The 27,014-nt window shown below is 35.2% G+C and overlaps 4 protein-coding genes across 9 annotated transcripts in view; 1 reads left to right on the forward strand and 3 right to left on the reverse strand.

The window, feature by feature from the left end:
- Positions 1–1,696: 1,696 nt before the first annotated feature.
- Positions 1,697–3,484, forward strand: LOC140975168 (protein BYPASS1-LIKE-like). The gene has a single exon (XM_073438731.1). It carries the CDS (start codon positions 2,115–2,117, stop codon positions 3,279–3,281), a length of 1,167 nt encoding a protein of 388 aa, XP_073294832.1. The 5' UTR covers positions 1,697–2,114; the 3' UTR covers positions 3,282–3,484.
- A 4,891-nt stretch (positions 3,485–8,375) lies between these two features.
- LOC140975169 (uncharacterized) lies at positions 8,376–10,568 on the reverse strand. Its single transcript, XM_073438732.1, has one exon. It carries the CDS (start codon positions 10,399–10,401, stop codon positions 8,602–8,604), a length of 1,800 nt encoding a protein of 599 aa, XP_073294833.1. The 5' UTR covers positions 10,402–10,568; the 3' UTR covers positions 8,376–8,601.
- Positions 10,569–13,052: 2,484 nt separating this feature from the next.
- LOC140975171 (uncharacterized) lies at positions 13,053–15,765 on the reverse strand. 2 transcript variants are annotated; one of them, XM_073438740.1, is made up of 4 exons: positions 14,284–15,765; positions 13,707–14,187; positions 13,487–13,563; positions 13,053–13,399 (listed from the first exon to the last, which is right to left on the reverse strand). In XM_073438740.1, exons 1-2 carry the CDS (start codon positions 15,596–15,598, stop codon positions 13,805–13,807), a joined length of 1,698 nt encoding a protein of 565 aa, XP_073294841.1. In that variant the 5' UTR covers positions 15,599–15,765; the 3' UTR covers positions 13,053–13,399; positions 13,487–13,563; positions 13,707–13,804. The 2 variants fall into 2 exon arrangements, with proteins under 2 accessions (XP_073294841.1, XP_073294840.1); XM_073438739.1 differs by having other exon boundaries at positions 13,057–13,399; positions 13,707–15,765.
- A 1,829-nt stretch (positions 15,766–17,594) lies between these two features.
- LOC140975170 (uncharacterized) overlaps positions 17,595–27,014 on the reverse strand; it is a 10,998-nt gene continuing 1,578 nt past the window's right edge. Inside the window, exons 2-5 of one of the 5 annotated variants that reach the window (XM_073438737.1) lie at positions 20,273–22,184; positions 20,135–20,171; positions 19,986–20,047; positions 17,595–18,938 (exon numbers count right to left, since the gene is read on the reverse strand). In XM_073438737.1, the coding sequence (XP_073294838.1) occupies positions 20,327–22,184 (1,858 nt within the window). In that variant the 3' untranslated portion in view covers positions 17,595–18,938; positions 19,986–20,047; positions 20,135–20,171; positions 20,273–20,326. Of the gene's footprint in view, positions 18,939–19,908; positions 20,048–20,134; positions 22,185–27,014 lie in introns of those variants that run through there. The other 4 variants (XM_073438736.1, XM_073438735.1, XM_073438733.1 and 1 more) reach the window with 4 other exon arrangements.

Below are 27,014 nucleotides of genomic sequence, written 5' to 3' on the forward strand. Positions count from 1 at the left end.
ACTCCAAAAATCTTTTCTTTTTTTTAAAAAATTTATTATATAAATAAATGACACTCATAAAATTAAATTATTTTACGTACTAAATATATAAAAACATATTATTATTAATAAAAAATAATAATAATTTAAATTTCTTAAAAAATTTGAAATTGAATTTATTTAATTTAAAGTAAGAATAAGATGAATGAGTGGACAGCGAGACCTACAAATAATGAGTGTGAATTTTAAAATGAATGTGAGAGAATAGATTTGTTAATGTAATATGTATGTGGCATGTGGACACTACGATTTTTGATGAGGTGGTGGGTGTTATAATAATAACGAATGCAGGTGCCTTTAGAACAATCTCGATAGTACTATGCTTGTGGAGGGTCTATCTAGCTCAATGTACATATGAGGAGGTCAAGGGACGTAAAGAAAAGCAATGATGATATGCATGATATCTTATCGAACATCGAAATTTTGTTACATTATGAATGAGTGTGAAATGGTTTACAATAATTTTTGAAACAACCTAAGTTAAAACATTTTAGCTTGTGCAACTTGTCAGGTAACTTAAGACATGCGTACAACTATATAAATCCAATACAATTTTAATACTTGAACATAATCGAATACTTAACTCAGATTTATTATCTTTTATGGATTTGACATGTGATGTCAAGATCCTTGGTTTTCTCGAGTTATATTTCGATGGATTACTGAAAATAAACTTTGGCTGGAATTTTTAGAGTGATACACTATTTTGAAAAATATTCTAGAAATTTGTGATATATATTTTGAAAAATATTCTAGAAATTTGTGATATAATTATCAGAAGATAATTTTGTGAGACAAATCTCCTACCATCGGATATCTCACATCGGTTGGATAAATAACCTGGTAGTTGCATATATGTACTTGGACAATCCTCCATGCTTAAGCTAGCTTTTGGGGTTTTATGTCCAAGTTACAATCTTAACATGATATCAGAGCTCAGGTTCCACCGTTATGTGTTGGACCATCCGTTCTGCCCAAAGTTGACTCATTTGTAAACTTCACGCTCCAAATGTTCATTCCTAGGCGTGAGGGTGTGTGTTGGTTGTCCCACATCGGTTGGATAAAATACCTGAGAGTTGCATATATGGTCTTGGACAATCTCCCCCCCTTGAGCTAGCTTTTGGGGTTGAGTTAGGTCCAAGTTCCAATCTTAACATGGTATCAGAGCTCAGATTCCACTGTTATATGTTGGACTGCCTATAGTTAGGCTACCCGTTCTGCCCATAGTTGTCCCACATCTGTTGGATAAATAACATGGTAGTTGCATATATAAACTTGAACAATCCTCCCCTCTTGAGCTAGCTTTTGAGGTTGAGTTAGGTTCAATTTTCAATCTTAACAAAATTTCTTACTAGATTCGACCTATGAAAAATCATTATTTTTAATTGCAGAATTATTACTTTTTGCTCGTACCAGATTTTATCATATGGAGAGAATATATTGAATGACAAGAAAATATATTTTTAGTTTTGAAGATTTATTTGATTTACGTGATTTACAAATTCTTGCCTAGATTACTATTCCATACAAGGATTAAAAAAAAGGGTGTAAAAGCGAAGCGTGTTGGCTGTGTGTTTGTGGCGCGTAAATGAATGAGCGGGCCACACCCCTTCTTCGGCACTCTTTTCACTTGTATTAATGCTACGAATTCTCGCCATCAAATTACTTTACATTGCTGAAATATTCTCCCCATTTCCCCCAACAAAATCCCCTATTACGCGGTCCAAATCGCACTCGATATAAGCCTCTTCTCTTCGTTTAGGGTCTCAAAATATCCCCATTTCATCTCTCCTTCGTCCAGAATCACTGGTGACTGTTGGGTTCTCTTCGCAAGCATTTTCTTGGGTTCTGTGAGGAAATTTCTTGAAATTTATCAGCTTTTTTTATCTTGTTTGTGGTGTTTTGTTTCTGGGTTTTGTGGGTTTTACTTAAATTTGTGTTCTTTGGTTCCCAAATTTTGGTTCAAGTGTCGGTTTTTTGCCTCTTTTGTTGTTACATTGAGCCTTGATCTAAAAGTTCCATTTGTGTCCTAATTTCTTGAACAATTACTCTGTATTTTGATGTAAATTTAAGATATGCCAGCTACAGATTTTCATCTAGCATCGTCTTCGAGCTTTGGATTCCCGATTTCGAGCAGGAAACGTGATCAAATCCACTCCATGGAGTCTCCGAACGAATCCACTGGTCAGGAAATTGAATTAGAAGCTTTCCAAAGGCAGGTGGCTGAAAGATTCCGTGATTTAGCACCATCGGACTCCGATGATCTGCTTTCGATCCCGTGGATCCGAAAGCTTTTGGACACTTTCCTCTGCTGCCAAGAGGATTTCAGAGTCATTGTCTTTAAAAACAAGAGCCAGTTGAATAAGCCCCCGATGGACAAGTACATTACGGATTATTTCGAGAGGAGTCTCAAGGCTTTAGATGTGTGTAACGCCATTCGTGATGGGATCGAACGGATTAGGCAGTGGCAAAAACAATTGGAGATTGTTTTGTGTGCTTTGGACGGTCAGAGAACCACTGGGGAGGGCCAATTTCGCCGTGCCAAGAAGGCGTTGATCGATTTGGCTATAGGAATGCTCGATGAGAAAGAGTCTAGCTCGAGTGTTGCTCATAGGAATCGGTCTTTTGTGCGTAACAATGCGCATAGGGAGCTGAGATCTTTAAGTCATTTTAGATCTCTTTCTTGGAGTGTTTCGAGGACTTGGTCAGCGGCAAGGCAGATTCAATCAATTGCGAGCAACTTGGTAGCTCCAAAAACTAACGAGATAATCTCCACCAATAGGTTGAATGTGGCTGTTTTTACCATGAGTCATGTGTTGTTGTTTGTGATGTGGGCACTCGTAGCCGCGATCCCTTGCCAAGATCGTGGCCTTCAGATTCACCTTTCGGTTACAAAGCAGTTTGTTTGGGCTGACCCAATCCTTTCACTACATGAAAGGATCTTGGATGAATCCAAGAAACGGGACCGTAGAAACTCTTGCGGGTTGTTGAAGGAGATTCATGGGATCGAAAAGTGTGCTAGACATATGAACGAATTAACCGATTCTGTCCACTTTCCATTGACAATGCAAAAAGAAGCAGAAGTGAAGGAAAGGGTTCAAGAATTGGCTATAGTTCATAAAGCTATAAAGGATGGATTGGATCCGTTGGAACTCGAAGTTAGACAAGTGTTCCATAGGATCGTGCGGTGCAGGACCGAGGGACTCGACTCCTTCGGACTTGCAAATAGTCATAGTAGATGAAATTGATCCAAAAGTTTGCGTCTTTGGTTTTCTTGGATATAGGGAAAAGGAAATAATGAGAGGGAATGTGGCCAGAATAAAAGGGTTGGGAGGTGTTTTAAGTCTTATTTACAATTTTGTAAAGAAATTAGGCTTCATAGACTGAACTTTCTGCTTATCATGTATAATGCAAGTTTCTAAAAATTTACATTTGATTGTTTGAAGTTTGTACTTATGTAGATTCAAGCCCCTCGTTCATAAATTCCCATGGTCACCGAGTGTAACGAATTCGTAGCGATGAGAATCCTACAAGATCTGTTCGTTTTTTTTTTCCTCATATAGATGATCAGAACTTCATCTGGATTCGAATCCTACTGAAAGATCTACTAGATATCAGAATTGTTGAAGAAACATCTTTCTTTTGTCCCTTCCAAGACTATTGGAAAAGAAATAACCGGATAATATATTCAACTAATTACGTATTTACAAAATTTTGTCTCAATTCATCTTATTTCATAAGACTCGAGGTGTGATAGGGTTCTAAAAGATGAACCGAATATAAACAGTTTCAATAAAATTTCATTCTTGATCGTCATCAAAATTCCACATTGGCATTGACACAAACGTCACATGGCTGCATAGTTGCAGCCAAGGAATATTTTGTCACTTTGTTTCTTTACACTTTTTCTCGTGTTCACATTTCAAGACTCGTCAAAAGGAAGGAAAGAACAAAGAGAGGCATGCATTTTTTTTTTATATATATATTATGATGAGAATCTTCTCGACATTTTTCTAGGGAACGTTTGCATAATCAATTTTCATTTTAAAAAACCATTTTTTTTCGTATTTTTTAAACCTGAAATTTTGTTTTTTCTCCTCCACAACACGTTCGCAACTATCTTTTTTACACAATGGGAGTTGAGAGTTATATATATATATATGGGTAGGCCATGATCGTTTTACGCCTATTTTATTTGGAAAATGAAGAATTCCCAGATGCATTTTTATCATGTGTGTCAGTATACAAGCAAAGAGGTCAAAGATGACACTTCTCCTTTGCAGAAATTCAAGACAACCTGTGTGACGAAGAAAGAGTCTCAGCCATGTGCATCCCTTTATTATTGATATTCCTTTATCAGATTTTTCAATTTAAACATTTTTTTTTAACACGAGAAGCGCAAATTATGATAAAAATAAAATAAAATAAATTAGTAGATTTTTTTCGAGACTGTCTCATGAATTTATATCTGTGATACTAGTCGACTCAGTTCCTATCTGGAATAAAAAAATAATACTTTTGATATAAAAATAATATTTTTTCATGAGTCAAGTTGGATAGAATACATGTCTATCGAAATTTGACCCACGAGATGATCTCATAAGAGTTTTTCTGAAGATGAAGAAGTGTCATTAATTGATTATTGTGATCGGATTAGAGTTTAGAAGAGGGTGAATAAACTATTTTAATTTTTTTGAACTTCGAATTTTTCTTCACAGTTTTTAGGTTGTCAAGAAAAATATTCTTGAACTTCTAGATTTGCTGGACAATTGAAAAATGTATAAGTGCGGAAACAATCTGACTTGATTATTGATGAACCATATAATGCTATCGATAGTTAACAAGAAATGTCTTTAAAATAATATGCAAGAATGTTAGGTGTGTAATGAAATGAAATATATATATTTATGAATATTCAGAGATAACACTTCTATATCACCCTTTCTTCCACGTAGTAAGGATTCAACTAAAAGACTTTGGTTTCATAACGTCTTGTAACAACCAATTTCAAATGGGACTTATTATTGATCCTTGATGATATGATATATTCTGATAAGCATGTACTAAGTGAGCAACTTGAAATTTGACTTCTTAAGAGTACGAAAAAATCTCAGAAGTATGCAGGCTTGAGAAAAATAATCAATCAATTCCCTTGTTTTTTTTAAGTATGCATGTAGTTTAAAAGCTCTAACGATCATATTTGCTTTTCAATGATCATTTGTACTTATTCTCAACAAAATGTCTTTGTCACTACCATCATCGCACACTGTAATAAATGTCATTTAATGTTCTTTGTTTTTTCGTCTATAGCTCCAGTAGCCTCTGAAAGTTGATTGACTTAGGACATATTTGGAAATATTCTGTCATTCGGAGTTGGTAGGAGACTTTGCCATCATATTTTATCAGAAACGAATTGACTTGTTGTATCTTTAGAACTTACTAAAATATACTGTTTGTTGTACATTGGAGTTAAATGGTTTGAACACATGTATAGAACTTTGATATGGTTACATTGACAAATGATCTCTTGCAGCCAGAGTACAGAAAAACTGCGGCTTGACTTCCTTGCGTAAAGGGCTTGAACTCTTGATGTTTTGTCTGAACAACATGAAAAGATCCAGTGGTCCGAAAACCTGAATTACAAAAAAAGCGCGGCTAGATCTGAAACTGCTCGATGCTATTATTTGTCAATTACCAAAACTTAGGTTGATATGATATTTTAACAATTTTTTTCTAAAACAAGCTACAAATTTATACAAAAGTTATATGAAAACAGTTTAAACAAAATATAATGAAAAAAATGGATTTCATTGACCGAATGAAATATTTTTATTACTTGTGCGTAAAATTAAAAAAAATCTTATTACACCAACAAAATAAAATATTAGTAATAAAAGTCTATCGTCTAAAACCTGAACTCAAACCACCTCTACCACTGCTTCTACCACCTCTTTTCTTTTTAGTTTCCACCTCAAACCTGCATCGATCCTCAGCCCGTTTGGCTTCTGCTCTTTTCCTTTGTTCATCTATTCTTTTCTAATATTCCCCTTTTTGTCATTATCACGTTGCATGAATTCGAGAACTTCCCGCAACTGACTGCCAATGCTGGACTGGAGGATATCAAACCGTGTGCCCATATGATGTTTTACTTGGGTAATTTCCCTAAAAGCTCAACATTCATTGCAATGGCTTGTTTCTTGGTAAAATTTTGTCATGCGGTCATCTTGAAGTGTGTATCAATTGACCTAAGCTTGCGCAGATGCTATTTCTTGAAGCCATCAAAGGCTATAGTATGAGAAAAATGTTTGACCTCACATGGGAAACTGATTTTTCAAGTCCTTCATTTGGGAGTAGATATTTTGGAACATGAATTGAAGAGTAATAACATCATCAAACTCATATAAGGCATTCAGGCTGATTTGAGGAGAGGAGAGAGGTTAGAACTTCAACGATTGGATTTGCAATAATAGTATCCACAACTTCTGGTCCCCGTTGGTCCTGAGCAACCTAATCTTTGAAAGTTTTGTGGATAACCATCTCCTTATTGGTCAGATTTTCTGGATAAATGATCTGATAGTCTAACATGTGCTCATTGACAGGAGTGGTTGGAACGAATTCCAAATTCAAGTATTCTTCATTATGGAATCTTTCCTTATCTAATATTGGTCTTGAAGCATCATAGAAGAGGGTTCCATTTTTTCCTGATCGAAGTTGAACTGAGAGAGTGATATGATGACTTCATCTGAGATTAGAGGAATCTATGGGAGCTCTTCCGATTGGATTTTAATGGGAGGAGAAGGGGGAGGAGCAACTAGAATAGATTATAGCCACAAACATATTCTGCCTCATTTTCTATGTTTGTAGCTAGAATCTATTCTTCAGTCATCATATCTTCATCAGCCCGGGCTTCAAAAACTTCAGCTCAACTCTTCAGAGATTGGTTTCTTACTAGCATAACTTTCTCCTAAGTCAAACACTAATAAGATTATGTCTTGCTCAGCCACATAAGGCTCATATTCCCATCTTTTTACTTTCACCATCATCGATAAGGACAATGTGTCCATCTCAAGCTGGCTTAATACTGCTATATCGTCCTTGGCAGTGGGACTATGAGCGACAAAGTTTTCTATCTTTTGTTGATTTAAGTGCAGAAGGGCACTTTCTTTTAGCTCAAGCTCTATGAAGTCTCTTCGTTAGATAGCTTCAGAGATAACATATGTCTCAGCATATCGCAACATCCTCCGCTCAAGAGCTGCTACTTTTTTCACCTTCTTCTCTTTACGAATGACCCCAAAAAGAATAGTGGTTCGGTGGTCAACCCAGCTTTCAAACTCGCCAATATTTTCTTTAGCAATCTGATTGACTCGCTCCATAGCGATATTGATGGAAGCTTGAACAGATGAAATATTGGGCTCGACCTCATGAATACATTTCCCTTTGGCTTTGTGAACAATGATGGGCAGATTGGACTGGTGAGCAGTTTCTTTTGGTTATACTATCCTTACGCTCTTCAGGCTGGAGATAGGAATGACTGGGATAGATAAGGGGCAAAGAGGCTCAGATACGTGTTTGATCAGTTTGATCTTCTTCATCCTGGGTTTATATGTCCGCTTCTTCTCAGAAAAGACTCGAGTGAGAGGAGCCTTCTCTCTAGCTTCTTGAAAATCATAAAAGATGACCAATTTAATCTTGGTCTCTTTTAGCTCGAGCTTTGAATTTAATAGCCTTAACGGCCGGTTTTTTTTTCTTCTCAATATATGCTCACGCCTCAATTTTTACCACCATCAACTTAGAACCCATTGACATCTGCTTCTTGCGGTAGCTTTCCACATTTGACCAGTTGATCAGCTTAACTTTGTGGAGCTGAACAACATCCACCAAACTCACTTTCATCTTCTTCAATAGATAGTGGAGGGGGATGGAAAATCGGGAGATTGTGCCTCCTTCACCATACATGTGAGAATCTTGAAAAGAATGCCAGACCAATTGACATTCACTCTTGAGGTGATGGTCGCCACGAACAAGAACTTCTCAGTGAAGACCTTGTCAAAAATCCGCGCCTTGGCTAGCAATGTCTTGGCCAATATGTCTGCAAGGAGTCTGTACTCCACCTTCAAGTCTTTCTTCTGATAGTTTGGAGAAGACAAAGGAGATCTTGATAATGAGAACTCTACCATCTAGTGGACATAGTTACCTTGTGGAAGAGAGAAAAAATGGCTTGAACCAATGGTTGGCAGATCAAACATTTATGCAAACATTTTATGGGTAATACAGAGCCTAAACCCGAGAAGCTTCGAATTTCTATCACAATATTTGGTCTCTATCATTCCATGATTGCTTCTAACTTCTTAGGGTCCATAGAAAAAAATTATCCATACCCATTGATATAAGTTCAACTCTTGCTCTCGTTTGGCTGATTCTTTTTATATTTCTGAAAAAAATATAATTCAATACACATACAACACATGTACCACGAACACAAATGACAAGCACGATCTTCAGAATAACCACATCAATCGGTACATCTTTTTACTTGGGGAAACTTGGATTTCAGAGGACTATTCATTTTCTTGGGACAAGCCTTTTAATCATATCCAGCAGAACCCTATCTCGACATTCCTCGAATTTATGAAGTAGCATGGACACTGTTGTTGTATCACCTGAGAGACCCCTTCTTACGATTTCTTCCGAGAGTTGGATTGCCTCATTAAGTTCCTCTCTTTTTAGCAAGTTTTGAACAAAAACATTGAATGTCACTCTATCTGGTGCACAACCAACTTTTTCCATATCTATTAGCATATCTTTTGCCTCTTGCACGTGTCCCTCTAGACAAAGTGAGCCGATCATGATGTTATAAATCACAACATTGGGCTTCAAACCTTTCGAATGAAGTTGGTTGAAAAGAATTCTAGCAACATCAGGTTTTCCACCCTTGCATAATCCATCTATCATGATAGAATAGATGACTATGTTAGGATTGAGACCTTTATCTTCCATAGTTTGCAGAAAGGAAAATGCTTGGGTAAATTGTCGAGTCTTACACAAGCTTCGCAACATAACAGAATAAGTAATTATGTCGGGATATACTTTCTGAGCTTCCATCTCATAGAAAAGCTTCTGGCCAGCATCATATCTACCTCCACAAAATAATCCTTGCAACATGATATTGTAGGAAACTATTGAAGGCTCCAATCCATTAGAGGAAATTTCATTAAAAAAGTTAAAAGCCTCATCCACCTTTCCTTTTTTAATGTATCCATTGAGCATAGTGTTGTAGCTAATAATACCAGGCTTGAGGCACATTAAAGCTAAGGAATCAAACAATCTCCGTGCTTTATCTATTCGTCCTTGCAAACAATATCCATCTATCAAGGTGTTGTACGTAACAATGTCAGGAGAAATATTTCTTTTCTTCATGCTTTTCAACATATCCTCCGCCTCATCTATCATTCCTTCCTTGCAAAATGCATCGACCAATATATTAAAAGTAATCACATCTGGATAGATTTTGAGACCTTGCATGTCAATAAACAAGTCTTTCACCTCTTTCCATCGGCCAAAATTGCAAAGGCCCTGGATCACTGAATTGTAAGTAACGACATTTGGTGAAACCTCTTTCTCAATCATCTGGTTCAACAATTGGAGAGCGTCATCTACCATCTTATCTTTACTGAGACTGTCGATTATCGTGTTATAAGAGTGGACATGAGGTTTGCAAGTTCCTTTTGCCAACGTACCGAGAAAATCACGGGCCATGAGAGTGTGCCCAGCTTTGCACAGCCCATTTATTACAGCTAGGAATGTGACTTCATCTGGCTCACATGATTTGTCTCTTAATAACTTTTTAAAAATTTCCACGGCAAGAAAAGCTTTATCTGCTAAGAAGAACCCTTTGATGAGAGTGTTAAAGGTGATTATGTTTGGTTCATGACCAAGCTTGAATAAGCAACCAAAGATTGAGAACCCAAAATCAACTCGATTCAGGAGGCAATAGCAATTAATCGCGATATTCATAGAGTACACATCAATAAGAACGCCACCCAAATGACGCATTTCATCAAACATTTGGAGGGCAGCATAATGGTGTTTCATCTTTACGACCAGACTCAACAGGTTGCTGAATACACGAACGGAAGGTTTCGGTCTCACTCTGACCATTTCATGAAACATGCACACCGCGTCGTCCAGCTCACGTATACAACTAAAATCGAATCTGGGTTTTTCTTTTTCTATTTCTATTTCTTTGTGTGATCTTACACTATGAAATGTAACACAAAAATGTGAAAATGGATAGTCACTCACAGTCGGATACGAGGAGCATTTGCCTAAAATTCCTCTCCGAGTCGCCTGGTTTAGCCTCATATTTCTTCGGCCAACAGCAAAAATAAAATCAGCCCCGATGATCTTTACTTTCTGTTGACATAATCTTTGATGGATTAAACTTGAACAGCAGTCAGCAGCGATCTTTACCTAAATGCACTTTCTCCTTTGTTCTAACACCACAAAAAGACTGATGTTTGTTTTTAAAACTGTAAATTTGGGTGATTTTAATATTTAAAAATTAAAAATATAAATTTGGGTTTCAATATTTTTCTTTTCTTATTTCTTGCAATAATAATATTTGTTTAGTTCATTGAATGAAAAAATTAATTGAATTATTAAGAATAATTTAAAAATATATATATTTGAAATAAAAATAAATTTGATTATGTGCTATTTTTTATTATGTTTTTTTTAATAAAATTCAAGAGTTAAAAAGTTGTTTTTTTTTTTAATTTTAGATATTACTGTCTATTATAATTTTCGAAGCGATGACAATGACGATGATATCAAAATATTCGGACATTGAAAGACGAAAAAATTGTTAGCAAACCTCAACAAAATATATTTAATCATATTGATAATTCTAACAAATGCTATATTATGAACAAACTGATCTTTACTTTAAGATAATTATCAAGGATCATCGTATCTGATCGTGACCCCATTTTGTTTAGCTCGCTTTGAGAATAGCTATTCCGTTTTAGCAAGCCCAAATGCTAGTGCAATGGGAGGGACTTTTTCTTGAAGATGCCACATGGATTTCATTGTCAGAATTTCAAGTCATCTGCTCTAAAAAGGACCTGGAGGGAGGGGGAAGACAATGATAGGAGTTCAAGAGCTGAAATAGCTGCATTACAAAGCAGTATTAAGTGTAAAATTCACATCAGAAATGGTGTTTTCTTCTTGTTTGTGTGATCCTACACTTTGAAAGAAACAAGAAAATGGATGATTACTCACAGTCATGCGAGGAAAATCTTGGGTAGTTAAAGCTCACGAGCCTGTTTGCGAGATTGAGTTTGAGCTTGAGATCGACTTGTTTATGTGGTTCGCTAGCTAAAGCTCAGCTTGTTTACTGTTCACGAACATTTTCGTTTGTATGGTTCGTTTAAGTTTTTTTAGTTGTTACGTTTGTCGTTTTGGTTATTTATCAATGGATTTACACTTTTCCGGTGTTAATTTAACATTTGTTTATGTATAGAGATACATTTTATTGTATAATCAATCTCGATTTTATCTTTAACGAACTCGAAACCAGTTCGAGCTTGAGCTCTTTTATGTTTAATGAGCTCGAAAGCAAGCCCACTTAACAAGCCCGAAAACGAACGGAGCTCGATCCAGGCTCGTTAAACATGATAAACAAGTTAATAATGAACCGAGTTCAAGATATTCACGAGCTTAGTAATTTCAAAACAAAGCGAGTTTGAACCTCATGATAGAAGTTCGAATCTAACTCGAGCCTATATAAATCTTAAACAGCCGAGCTCGAGCCTCAAACTATTCTACTAGATTTGTTTCGTTTACATCCTCATTTACTTTTGTTTCTTTGAGGGCGTTGGCAAAGGGAGGAGGGTAGCTTCAAGAAGATCTTTGTCTAAGATAAAATTGCCTCTACTACAGCCTTGATTTTTTTTACATTGCATACATTAATATTTTTTTGTTAGAGTTTAAGTTATTTCACTAAAAAAAATTAAAGATTGTATTACAATTAAGAAGAAAAGTGACAGAAATTCTAAAATAAATTTTATAAAAAATTTAAACACTTAATATTATAAATTATCGTCGTGACATAAATAAAATTAATCAAAATTATGGTTCAAAATAATGAAATGAAATCGTTCATTGATTTGAAACGGAAAAAAAGAGATTGAATTATCAGACTTTGGACAGGAAAAATAAACCAGTGATACCAAATTTGTTCATTGAAAACTAAAGGGGTGTATTAGTTCTAAATTTTTAATGACTTTTATGGAGTTTAAAAGTCTATAAAAATTTATAGGTATTCAAAATGTCAATAAACTTTTAACGACTCCATGAAATTCTATTAAATACAAGAATTATAGCCTAAGGTACAACAATAAAATATAAAAAAAAGTCTTTGATTCAACCTAAAGATTTGGATGTACATTTAATCGAGAAATCTCCCAAACTCACATGCTTAATACAAACACTAAAATTTTCATTATTTTCTCATCTATTTATTTTTTCTTTTATTTTGAATTTTTTTTTAAAAAAAAATATTGCTAACAATAGTTTAAAGTAAAAATTATTAACATCGTTCATTTTATTTTTGTAGTATNGTCTTGTTTATTTTTTTTATTTGACATATTGTTTATACATCACATGACTATTTATATTTTTGTAGTTTTCAAAGATTATGTATATTATTCATTAGTTAATTAACTCTACAAATATGATTTGATAGGTAAATATTTTTTAGTGAATATCCAAATCGACGTCAATTCTTGGCTCTTTTTCGAGATGTAAGTTATCATCTTCAAAAATTCACAGGTCAAGGTCGTCACCCTGAAGATGCTAAAGAGTTGTTCAATCTTAGTCATGCTTCTTTGAGGAACGCAGATGAGTGGACATTTGGTATATTTAAATCACAGTTCAAAATATTCAAGATGACTCCTCCATTTCCATATAAGACCCAAACAGAGCTTGTATTGGGATTACACAATTTTCTTCGAAAGAAGTGTCGATTTGACAAGCACGTCCGGAACTCCGGATTCATTCTGGATGGTGCCTCGGCCCTCGGAATGGTATATGATGAACAATTACATATCAAGGCAGAGAAAGGATCAACGGCAATCGAGTTTAACCTGCGGTTTTCCCGTAGAAATCATACTTAATGAGGAAACACAGGTTTCAAATGAGGATGACTCATTTTTTGGCACTAGCCTCTTAATCATAACCAGCAGAACACTGTCTCGACATTCCCCAAACTTATAAAGTAGTATGGACATAGTTGAGAACCCTTCTAATCATTTCTTTCAAGAGTAGCACTGCCTCATAAAATTCTCTTCTTTTCAGCAAGCTTTGGACAAAAACATTGAATGTAACACAATCGGGCGTAGAAATCATACTTAATTCAGTACCATCTGTAAATAATATGTGGACTAACCAAAGTCAGTAGATAGCAGACCAGGTCTTTCATAAACCCGCCTTCTCTTTAGACTTCCATGTCCCACGAACAATCAACTGACACAAGGAAATAAAAATGAAATTGAAGTTACAAAAAACAAGTTGCTAAACCGACTAAAGTTTTGCAATAAACGTAGAATGCATTCAACATAAAAACGATGCTTCAGCAATCATTAGATTTTTAGAGTGTACGAACTTACCATTTTATGCGAGTAGTTTCATATCTTTATTGGTATCGAAAGATGTGTATTACTTCAATTAGGAACTTAGGGAAACTCAGGTTTCAGAGAAGGATTATTTATTTTCTTGGAACAAGCCTTTTCATCATATCCAGCAGAACAGTATCTCGACATTCCTCGAACTTATGAAATAGCATGGACACGGTTGTTGCATCACCTGAGAAACCCCTTCTTACCATTTCTTCTGAGAGTTGCATCGCCTCGTTAAGTTCATCTCTTTTTAGCAAGTTGTGAACAAAAATGTTGAATGTCACACTATTGGGTGTACAACCACCTTTTTCCATATCGATCAGCATATGTTTTGCCTCTTTTACATGTCCCTCTAGGCAAAGTGAGAAGATCATGATGTTATAAATCACAACATTGGGCTTCAAACCTTTCAAATGAAGTTGGTTGAAAAGAATTCTAGCAACATCAGGTTTTCCACCCTTGCATAATCCATCTATCATGATAGAATATATGACTATGTTAGGATTGAGACCCCTATCTTCCATAGTTTGCAGAAACGAAAATGCTTGGGTAAATTGTCGAGTCTTACACAAGCTTTGCAACATAACAGAATAAGTAATTATGTCGGGATATACTTTCTGAGCTTCCATCTCATTGAAAAGCTTCCGACCAGCTTCATATCTACCTGCACGAAATAATCCTTGTAACATGATGGTGTAGGAAATTGTTGTAGGCCCCAAACCCTTGGAGGAAATTTCATGAAAAACATTCCAAGCTTCATCCACCATTCCTTTCTTAAGGTATCCATCAAGCATACTGCTGTAGCTAATGATACACGGCTTGAAACCCATAAATACCAAGGAATCAAACAATCTTCGTGCTCTATCCATTTCTCCTCGAAAACAATATCCATCTATCAAGGCATTATACGTGACAATATCAGGCGAAATATTTCTTTTCTTCATGCTTTTCAACAAATCCTCTGCCTCAATAATCATTCCTTCCTTGCAAAACGCATCGACCAATATATTAAAAGTAATCACATCTGGATAGATGTTGAGACCTTGCATGCCAATAAACAAGTCTTTCACCTCTTTCCATCGGCCAAAATTGCAAAGGCTCTGGATCAATGAATTGTAAGTAACTACATTTGGCGAAACCCCTTTCTCAATCATATTGTACAATAATCGGAGTGCATCATCTACCTTCTTATCTTTACTGAGACTATCGAGTACCGTGTTATAAGAGTAGAGATCAGGTCTGCAAGTTCCTTTTTCCAACATACCGAGCAAATCACGGGCCATGAGAGTGTGCCCAGCTTTGCACAGCCCATTTATTACGGCAAGATATGTGAATTCGTTTGGCTCACATAGTTTCTCTCTTAATAACTTTTTAAAAATTTCCACCGCATGAGAAGCCTTATCTGCCGAAAAGAACCCTTTGATGAGAGTGCTAAACGTGATTGTGTCTGGTTCACGACCAAGCTTGAAGAAGGTACCCAAGATCGAGACCCCCAAATCTACTCGATTCAGCTGACAATAGCAATTAATCACTATATTCATGGTGAAATCATCGAGAACACCCAACTGACGCATTTCATCAAACATTAAGAGGGCAGCATAATAGTGTTTCATCTTTCCAACCACAGTCAATAGCTTGTTGAATTCAATAACAGAAGGCTTCGGTGTCACTCTCACCATTTCACGAAACATGCACACAGCATCGTCCAGCTCATTTATACCACTAAAATCAAATCTCGGTTTATGTAGTAAAATGGGTTTTTCTTCTTCTTTCTGAGATCTTACACCATGAAATGTAGCACAAAAATAAGAATATGGATAATTACTCACAGTCGGACCTAAAATTCGTCTCCGATTCAGAGCAATCGCCTGATTTCTCCTCATATTTCTTCTGTCAACAGCAGAAAAAACTCACCCCTGATGATCTTCATTTCTTCGTTTGCGATTTGAACCTTTGATTTATGAACAGATTTGTTCAGACTTATATACGAACCTGAGTCCGATTACTGTTTGATTTATGATCAGAGTCCGATTTGTTCAGAATTTTATACTATATAATATATATAGAGTAAATTTAAGAATAATTAAAATGAATTTGTTCAGAATTTTATACTATATAGTATAATATAATATATATATAGTAAATTTAAGAATAATTAAAATGATTTCCATTCTTTACCTAGTTAATTAAAATTTGATTTAAATTGATAATCTATTCTAGCTTGTTTATATGATTAAAATAAATTTATTTGACCATTCAATACAGTAAATATTATTTAATTAGTAAAAACAAACACAAATGTAGAATCGAGTGTTTGAGTTTTATCAATACCTATAGCCAATGATAATAGTAGAACCTCAATATTTTAATTTATATAGCATTCCAAGTGTTACGATTTAATAGTGCTCATAATAATGAAAAGTATTGCATAGTGATAGAAAATTTTTTAGAATCGAAGATTAATTTAGAAAGATGATGAATAAATAATCTCAACAATGTTTCAGTTGGGTTAGCAACATTAAAATAAATTCTTGTTAGTTGGTAAGTGAACAGTGTAAACTGTGCAGAAATAGACTGACTGAAACTGTTTGAACAAAATAGCTTATATAAAAAACTTAGTTGGGCTATCAAATGAAAATTAAATGTAGATATACTTAAATGTAAATATGCACATGTTGTTTCTAGATATTCGGAGACTTCAATATTCATATGTTATCCCTTCTTCCTAACAGAAAGATTACACTAAAAAGCTTTGGTAATTACAAACAATTTGAAATCACTGACTTCAATAGGACTCATCAGTGCCTAACTGAAACTCTTATTATACTTCAATCTTAATCAAAATGAGCAATAAGACTTCTTAATCTTAATTACAAAGATTTCACAAGGAAATTTCTAAGCACTAATTGATCGTCAATTGATTCGATAATAAATTATCAGTGTGTGCCTGCTTTGATTATTTTGGCTTGCAGAAAGCCTTTTCAAGAAATTCAGAGGATCGGAGAATTCAAAAATCAGATAGTCGGGGAGATTTAAAAACATGTCTAACTGATCTATATATAGATTTCATCTGCAACAGACATCTTTTTAAATAATATATCTGTTTCCAAATACAGATTTCATTGTTTCCATGTCATCGTCATTTCTGACATATTCTCGTAGTACGCATGAATTCTGACACCTTGTTGGGAATCAGTGATTGTTGGTAAGAAAAACTTTGTCCGATATTTCAGCTGAGCTCTGATTCTTAATCACTGAGTATACTTCTAGAAAATGTTTGAATTTGAGCTGACTGATCGACTGAAATTACCTGCTATCATTGGGCTCCATCAGCTTTTTTTTGATCAATTTGTCTATCAACATCTATTTTTCCTTTTAATAATACATTATCAATTTGGTTCAGTAATCAGTTGGACTCTAATTGACTTAGAAAACTTTTGCTCGTGAATATTTAGTTTTTTTCTTAAATTCAGTTTAGTTGGACTCTGTAATTATCCATTGAATCAGCAATCTTTTTAAATCATCAAAACTGAAATGTTATAACAATATTACTTAATTATTTTTGTAAATACATACAATGAATTTTAGTTGTTATCTTAGTTCAAAGAATTACGATATAAACAATAGTAAAAATACAATAAATTTTTATTTAATTAAATTTATATTCACTTAAACAGAAAAAAGAACTTCGAATGTCCTATCTCTGCGAACATCTGCTAGAGCTAGTGACAGGTAAAAGTCGAGCATCAACAAACATATACAGAAGATTATATGTTCGCCGTATAGGCGTTTTAGTCAAGATTTAATAAGTCGGAATATTTTTTAAACCAACTTATATGAAAAAGGGGAAGGGAATGAGCACTTGCAATGTATGCTCACCTCATTAATTTATAATGGATGACATGAGAGAATCAAATAGAGATCCATCTTCTCCAGTTTGTTTGGTGCAGCAAAGCATCAAGTCCTTTAACTGCCTAACACAGCACTGTTTAGTTGCTTGCTCATCCAAATTAATTTTCAAACAATTTACAAAATCATCAGATATCAATAACAGAAGTTTAAAAAGGTCATATATGGATGGAGCCCTCGATAGGTGGAGTTCATCCTGTGAAGAGACGGAACCACCATCAGATATCGATAACAGAAGTTGAAAAAGGTCATACAGGGATTCGAGTTGTGTGATAACAGACTGGCGAATCACAATTGCATGGAGGAAAAATAACTCCAATATTCTGACAAGCACGCCTGAACTCCCGATTCTTTCTGGATGGTCCCTTGGTGAAGTGTTCCAAACAAGGTATACCATACGAGGGAGACTTTTGCCGAAATAAACGCTCCAATGTTGACTTCCAGTCGGTCCTCATTATAGAGGGTATGAATCAATTATGGTTCCTACGTCCATGCTACTTCATAAGTTTTTGACCATGTTCATGCTACTGCATAAGTTTCTGACCAACAACTTATATTTCACTGATTTTTTCGATTCTTCCTAAAACCAATCCTAATATGTTTGAATCAAACTTGACACATTGACATCGGTATTAGGAACAAAGGAACTCTAAATCAGAACAAGAAAATAGCTCAACTTACACCACATCGCTGCTAGTTCCTTGGCTGCACTGTTTTTATTCTTTTCTGTCAAGGGGCCTGCTTGCTTCATGTTTTTGGTTAGTTCTCATACCAGATCAGGTTTAGGATTTCTAAGATGATCTTGGATGATATTCAGCCAGTAAAGATTAGGAAAGAACTAGATTGAAGCAATAAAAACATATTATTCCAGCTGAAACTCGAAGGCATGTCCTCGAACCCTGCTGCACTTGTGATCGATGGTTCTCTCGGCTGCTGTTCTCATCTGTAGCTGTTCAACTTTTCGCCCATCATGGCCCTTCATAGATAATAGATGATGCCTTGATTGATAAGGAACGGATAGAAAGCTAGATTGAAGCAATAAATCCACATTTTGCAGCTGAAAACTTGAGACATTTATCTTCCCTTCCCATCTATTTTCTTAATGTTGTTGCTACATTTATCATAGCAGTTCTAACTTGCTGCAACTTGCTAAATTTTCTTCTGCCTTGTAGACATGGATCCCCTTGGCTATAGCGGGTACTCCAAATAAGTGGTGATTGAAAGGAGAAGCTACAATAACCAGATAAACCACATTCTTGACCCAAGCAGAGAGATGCGGCTTGGACCCCATGGTTCCAAGTTTCAGTTACAACCCTAACATGTCATACCAAGTGCATGAACGTTAACAATATAGACTGAAGGAACCACAGAAGTCAATAAATTCAAGGAAAGAAAAATACAGCCCACTGAAATTTCTAACGCAACACATCCCTAGAGGTGGATGAACAAAGCTTGAGAGGTAAGGGAAAAGCGAAGGAAAATCAAAGAGCATGTTTCCGTACTCAGGGGAAGAAATCCATCCCTCCAAATGGGTGCTGCAAGATTTCTCCTCCATTCTATTTTGTATGTATAACATGCATAACTAAGTATATATGTGTGTGGGTGTGTGTGTAGATAGATAGATATAGACATAGGGCCATGCACATATACAAATAATGGAAGTGAATGACTTTGTGCAGGACGACTTTGTTTATGGAGTGGATCAGTTTGCAATTACAGGAGTGTGGTCCAGTGGGTGAGGGGGTAGTATAGAAGACTCTAGATCCCTTTTTATCATTGTTTTTCAACTGCGTTTCTTCTTAATCTTGCATTTTGTAGCTTATCATGGCCATAAGTATTCGAAAATAACTAATTTCCAATTTTCCGGATTCGACCTTCAGAAATTTAACAATTATGGTTCGTTAATATTTTTGTAGCTAATCTTCAATATTTAGTTATTTTCAAAAACACTATATCTCAAACTACCAAAAAAATTAAATATATAAATCCCTTTGTTCGAACTTCCGTCCCCAAATTATCATAAACAAATATTCCAAAAATAAAAGCTCATAATTTAACCAAAATGTTTTCGTCATAATCCTTCCCTCTTTGAAAAGATTTCATCCCTGAAATTTAGCTTAAGTTATAATTCATCATGATCAATAACACGTGTGTGAATGAAGTGTTTTGGGGTGTTACAAGTAAACAGAAATTCAATGTTATCATCAACATAATGGTGGTTCACATGTTTATAAATGTAACAATTGGACATTGATTGTTAGAAACCACTAATGTAATGTCATTGCTGTGTCAAGCAGAAATGCACTTGATCTTTGGATGAAGTTCGGAACAAAAAGAGAGTAAAACCAAAGATGGCATTACCTTCTTTGTAGGCTTCTTGCTGAACAAATTCTTAGCAGAAGTTGGCAGCAGATGAGTACTTCCTGCATTGTTTTAAATTTCAATCTCATCAAAAGCAACATAAGACAATTATTTTACATCAACTGACAAAACTTATTACTAGCTCTTACTTTCAGAATGGCCACTTGATATCAGAACTCTGCCATTCTGGGTAAGAAATGCACAGATGAAACATCAATAGAGCATATAAGATAGAACACGTTCAACTTAAAATTGCCGCTTGAGCATTTCAGATGTTAGAAACTTACCATTCTATATCAGTATTTCCATATATATATTTGCGTATAAAGATGTCTAAAACCTTAGTTGGGAATATAGGAAAACTCAGGTTCCAAAGAATGAGGATTCATTTTTTTTGGCAAAAGTTTCTTAATCATATCCAACAGAATGCTATCTTGACATTCCTCGAACTTATGAAATAGCATGGACAGAGTTGTTGCATCAGCGGAGAAACCTCTTCTAACCATTTCTTCACAGAGTGGCATTGCCCCGTAAAATTCTTTTCTTTTAAGCAAGCTTTGGACAAAAACATTGAATGTTACTATGTTGGGTGCACAACCACCTTCTTCCATATCTATTAGCATATCTTTTGCCTCTTGTACAAGTCCTTCTAGACAAAGTGAGCCAATCATGATAGTATAAGTCTTAACATTTGGCTTCAAACCTTTCGAAGGAAGTTCATTGAAAATAACTCTTGCAACATCAAGTTTTCCACCCTTGCACAACCCATCTATCATTATAGAATATGCGACTATGTCAGGACTGAGACCTTTGTCTTCCATAGTTCGCAAAAAAGAGAAGGCCAGGGTAAATTGTTGATTCTTGCACAAGCTATCCAACAAAATAGAACAAGTAACTCTGTCAGGATATACTTTCCGAGCTTCCATCTCATTGAAAAGCTTCAGGCCAGCATCATATCTACCTCCATGAAATAACCCTTGTAACATGATGTTGTACGAAATTGTTGAGGGCTCCAACCCATTAGAGGAAATTTCATGAAAAAGGTTCAAAGCTTCATCCACCTTTCCTTTCTTAAGGTATCCATGGAGCATACTGTTGTGGCTATACAGACAGGGCTTGAGACCCATAAATGCCAAGGAATCAAACAATCTTCGCGCTGTTTCTATTTCTCCCTTTAAACAGTATCCATCGATCAAGGCACTATACGTGACAATATCGGGTAAAATATTTCTTTTCTTCATGCTTTTCAACAAATCCTCCGCCTCATCGATCATTCCTTCCTTGCAAAATGCATCGATCAATATATTGAAAGTAAACAAATCTGGATAGATTTTGAGACCTTGCATGTCATTGAGCAAGTCTTTGACCTCTTTCCATCGGCCAAAATTGCATAGTCCCCGAATCACTGGATTATAAGAAAAAATATTCAGCGAAAAGCCCTTCTCAATCATATTGTGCAATATTCGGAGTGCGTCATCTACCATTTTGTCTTTGCACATATGATCCATTACCGTAGTGTACGACCGGATGTTTGGTTTGGAAGTACCTTTTTCCAACATAATGAGCAAATCATAGGCCAGGAGAGTGTGCCCAGCTTTGCACAACCCATATATTACAGATAGAAATGTGACTTCATTTGGCTCACATAGTTTCTCTCTTAATAACTTTTTAAAAATTTCCACCGCGTGAGAAGCCTTATCTGCAGAAAAAAACCCTTTGATGAGAGTGCTAAACGTGATTATGTCCGGTTCATGACCAAGCTTGAAGAAGCTACCCAAGATCGAGAACCCCAAATCTACTCGATTCAGCTGACAATAGCAATTAATCACTATATTCATGGTGAAATCATCGAGAACACCCAACTGACGCATTTCATCAAACATTAAGAGGGCAGCATAATAGTGTTTCATCTTTCCAACCACAGTCAATAGCTTGTTGAATTCAATAACAGAAGGCTTCGGTGTCACTCTCACCATTTCACGAAACATGCACACAGCATCGTCCAGCTCATTTATACCACTAAAATCAAATCTCGGCTTATGTAGTAAAATGGGTTTTTCTTCTTCTTTGTGTGATCTTACGCTGTGAAATCTAGCACAAAAATATGAAAATGGATAAATACTCAGAGTCAGATACGAGGAAGATGTACCCAAAATTCCTTTCCGAATCAGAGCACTGGCCGGATTCCGCCTCATGTTTCTTCAGCCAATAAAAATAGGTGATCTTAATCTAATACTATAATTTTAATCTAATACTTTTCAAATATTATTTGGATAGAAAATTGAATGTTGTTGGCTGTTTGGGAATTTGATCAAACAATATTTCAAACTTAATTTATTCAAAACATTACAAAATTTACAAATTTGAACCAACCATGTTGGTTTCTTGGGGCTTGTCGGTTTCTTATCAATCTAAAATTTCAAATAACCAATTTTTGGTTAAAAATTTATATTTTGTTGTGAAAAATTAAAAATTTATGATAAAAAGTAAAAATCTCAAACTCTCAAAATTATCACATTACACACTTTATAATATTTTTCTCTCAACTCAATTGTAAATTTCTTCACAAATGAGAGATCTATTTATAGAAAATTTTTACAAATAATCCAAAAATAAATTACAACATTACCTTCATCATCACACACAAATTTCAATATTCAACACCTAATTTTACCTCATTTTCAACATTCAAATATTCAACATTCAAATATTCAATACACACATTTTAAATATTATTTTTTCAACACTCCCCCTTGTGATGATGATCATAATGATTGTCTTCATTACGTGTTTTTATACTACCTCGTTAAAAACCTTATTAGGAAAAACCCATTGGGATAAAAACCATAGTAAGGGAAAAAGAGTGCAGTCACGTAAACTCCCCCACATGTTGACACGAACGATTCTTCACAAATTTCGTATATTGCGCATCCCAATATTATATATGTGCTTTCTGAATATTGTCGTAGGAAGTGCCTTTGTGAAGAGATCTGATGAGTTTTCACTTGATTGAATGTGACGAACATCAATACATTTATTCTTCTCAAGCTCTTTGGTGAATGCGAAGAACTTAGGAGGAATATGTTTAGTTCTGTCGTTTTTTATGTATCATTCTTTCATTTGAGCAACACATGCAGCATTATCTTCATATAGTATCACAGGCTTCTCGTCGAATGATAATCTGCATGAGATTTGGATATGTTGGGTCATTGATTTTAACCACACACATTCACGGCTTGCTTCATGTAGTGCAATAATCTCGGCATGATTTGATGAAGTTGTTACGAGCGTTTGTTTCTGTGAACGCCAAGAAATTGCAGTGCCTCCACGAGTAAATACATATCCAGTTTGAGAACGTGCTTTGTGTGGATCAGATAAGTATCCAGCATCGGCATAACCAATTATACTTGGATTAGCATCTTTTGAATACAAAAGTCCCAAGTCTGTCGTTCCTCGTAGATAACGGAATATATGTTTAATTCCGTTCCAATGTCTCTTTGTTGGATATGTGCTAAATCTTGCCAATAAATTTACGGCAAAAGATATATCAGGCCTTGTACAATTCGTAAGATATATAAGGGCACCGATATCACTTAAATATGGTACTTCTGGACCAAGAATATCTTCATCATCTTCACATGGACGGAATGGATCCTTTTCTATGTTTAATGATCTAACAACCATTGGAGTACTTAAAGGATTTGATTTGTCCATATTAAAACGTTTAAGGATCTTTTCTGTATAATTTGTCTGGTGAACAAATATTCCACATTCTTTTTGTTCAATTTGTAAACCCAGACAATACTTGGTTTTTCCAAGATCCTTCATTTCAAATTCTTCTTTCAAGTATGACACAACTTCTTGAATTTCCTTATTTGTTCCAATGATGTTTAAATCATCAACATATACAGCAATAATTACGCATCCGGATGTTGTTTTCTTAATGAAAACACAAGGGCATATTGAATTATTTACATATCCCTTTTTCATCAAGTGATCACTTAGCCTATTATACCACATTCTGCCGGATTGCTTCAACCCATATAATGATCTTAGTAATTTCACAGAATAACATTCTCTGGGTTTTGAACTTTGTGCTTCAGGCATCTTAAATCCTTCAGGGATTTTCATATATATATTACTATCAAGTGATCCATATAAGTAGGCTGTAACAACATCCATAAGACGCATTTCTAAATTTTCAGATACTGCCAAGCTAATCAAATACCGAAACGTAATTGCATCCATCACAGGAGAATACGTTTCTTCATAATCAATTCCAGGCCTTTGAGAAAAACCTTGTGCAACAAGTCGAGCTTTATATCTTACTATTTCATTTTTCTCATTTCGCTTTCGAATAAAAACCCATTTGTATCCAACAGGTTTTACACCTTCAGGTGTAAGGACTATAGGTCCAAAAACATTACGTTTATTTAGCGAATCCAATTCAACCTGGATGGCATCTTTCCATTTTATCCAATCCTGCCGATTTTTACATTCACCAAAAGATTTTGGTTCATGATCTTCATTATCATTTATGATGTCGATTGCCACATTATAAGAAAATATATCATCAATTTCTTCTATATCTTTTCGGTTCCATATTTTTCCAGTATTAATATAATTGATAGAGATTTCATGATTCTCGTCAGTTTGTGGTTCTGACAAAACATTTTCATCATCATGTGTTTCTTCAGGAACATCATTCTCTATTTTGTGATCATTATGTGTTTCTTCAGGAACATCATTCTCTATTTTGTGATCATTGTGTTTCTCTATGAATTTTCTTTTTCGAGGATTTTTATCCTTGGAACCAACTGGCCTTCCACGCTTCAGGCGTTTAATGACATCATGACTATCTTCAATTTGTTTCTTCGGAATTTCAATTCGAGCAGGGGCATTTGCAGCATGTATATATGATTTAGTTACCCCTTTTGTGTCTGCAAATGCATCTGGTATTTGATTTGCTATTCTTTGCAAGTGCACAATTTGCTGTACATCTTTTTCACATTGTTTTGTTCTTGGATCCAGATGTAACAATGATGATACATACCATGTAATTTCTTTTTCGGTATGTTTCTGTTCTCCCCCTAACATTGGGAAGATTTCCTCATTAAAATGACAATCAGCAAAACGTGCTGTGAACACGTCGCCTGTCTGTGGTTCAAGATATCGAATGATCGATGGACTATCATAACCAATATAAATTCCAATCTTTCTTTGAGGTCCCATTTTCTTTCGTTGAGGTGGTGCAATAGGCACATACACCATACATCCAAAAATTCTCAGATGAGAAATGTCTGGTTCTTTACCAAATGCAAGCTGCAATGGGGAGTATTTATGATATGCACTTGGTCTGATGCGAATTAATGAAGCAGCATGTAAAATTGCATGTCCCCATATAGAAATAGGGAGCTTTGTTTTCATAATCATTGGTCTAGCAATCATTTGCAGACGTTTAATCAATGATTCAGCCAATCCATTTTGAGTATGTACATGAGCAACAGGATGCTCAACAATGATTCCCATAGACATACAATAATCATTGAAAGTCTGGGAAGTAAATTCACCAGCATTATCAAGTCTAATTTTCTTGATTGTATAATCGGGAAATTGATTCCTCAATTTTATTATTTGAGCAAGTAATCTTGCAAATGCAACATTTCGAGTTGACAATAAACATACATGTGACCATCTGCTGGAGGCATCAATCAATACCATAAAGTATCTGAATGGTCCACATGGTGGATGGATTGGTCCACAAATATCACCCTGAATACGTTCAAGAAACATTGGTGATTCAGTTTGGATTTTGGCTGGTGATGGTCTTATAATAAGTTTTCCAAGAGAACATGCTTTACATTGAAACTTATTATTCTGAAAGATCTTCTGGTCTTTCAATGGATGACCATGTGTATTTTCTATAATTCTTCGCATCATTGTTGAACCAGGATGTCCTAATCGATCATGCCAATTGGTTAATATTGAAGAATTATCAATTACCATGTTTGATTCAATGGGACGTATATGTGTATAATGCAATCCAGTAGGGAGCATTGGTAGTTTTTCAATCACATATTTCTTTCCTGATTTATATGTGGTAAGACACATATATTTCTCATTCCCTTCATTCATTGTTTGAGTATCATACCCATGGGAATATATATCATTAAAACTCAACAAATTTCTTTTCGATTGTGGTGAATATAAAGCATCATTGATCAAAAATTTTGTACCATTAGGTAACAAAAATTGTGCTTTACCACATCCTTTAATCAAGTCTACAGGACCTGATATTGTATTCACCGTTGTTTTTTTTGGTTTTAGTTCCAAGAAATATCTTTTATCTCGGAGGATAGTGTGCGTTGTACCATTATCGGGTATGCAAATTTCAGTTTTGCTCATAGCATTTTCCATATTTGAACTTCAAAAAATATGCAATGAAAAAAAGTAATGACGATACATATGTAAATATAACACATATCATAATTGTACAATAAAACATTATCATCTAAATACATGAAAAATAAATTATTGTACATTTATATTCTACCACTATATTGTTCATTTTCAGAGAAATAATTGAGAAAATCTGCAGCATCAATATTGTTCATTTCTATCCCACCAACATATTGATCATTTCCAGAGAAATCATTCATAAAATCAGCAGCATCAAAATGAGTTGAATCACTCAAACGGTCACTTCGCTCAGTGAAGTTGGTCTCTTTTTCTTTCCCTTTATCGATTCTTTATAGAGCTTGCAAAGGTGCTCAGGGGCTCGACAAATACGAGACCAATGTCCTGGAGTGCCGCATCTGAAACAAGAACTTTCAAATCTTTTCGAGTGATTTTCATTAACACTCATGTTCTCATGATGCCTTTTCTGTGGGTGGTTCGTGACGCCCTTTTGAGATGAGTTATAAAAATAACTATCTCTATTGTTTTCAAAACCACGGCCTCGACCACGACCACGACCAATTCCACGTCCATGTCCACGACCTCGACCTCGACCTCGACCAAAACCTTGTC

Source organism: Primulina huaijiensis, chromosome 4 (genome assembly GCF_012295235.1).
Source record: "Primulina huaijiensis isolate GDHJ02 chromosome 4, ASM1229523v2, whole genome shotgun sequence".
Classification (NCBI taxonomy): Eukaryota; Viridiplantae; Streptophyta; class Magnoliopsida; order Lamiales; family Gesneriaceae; genus Primulina; species Primulina huaijiensis.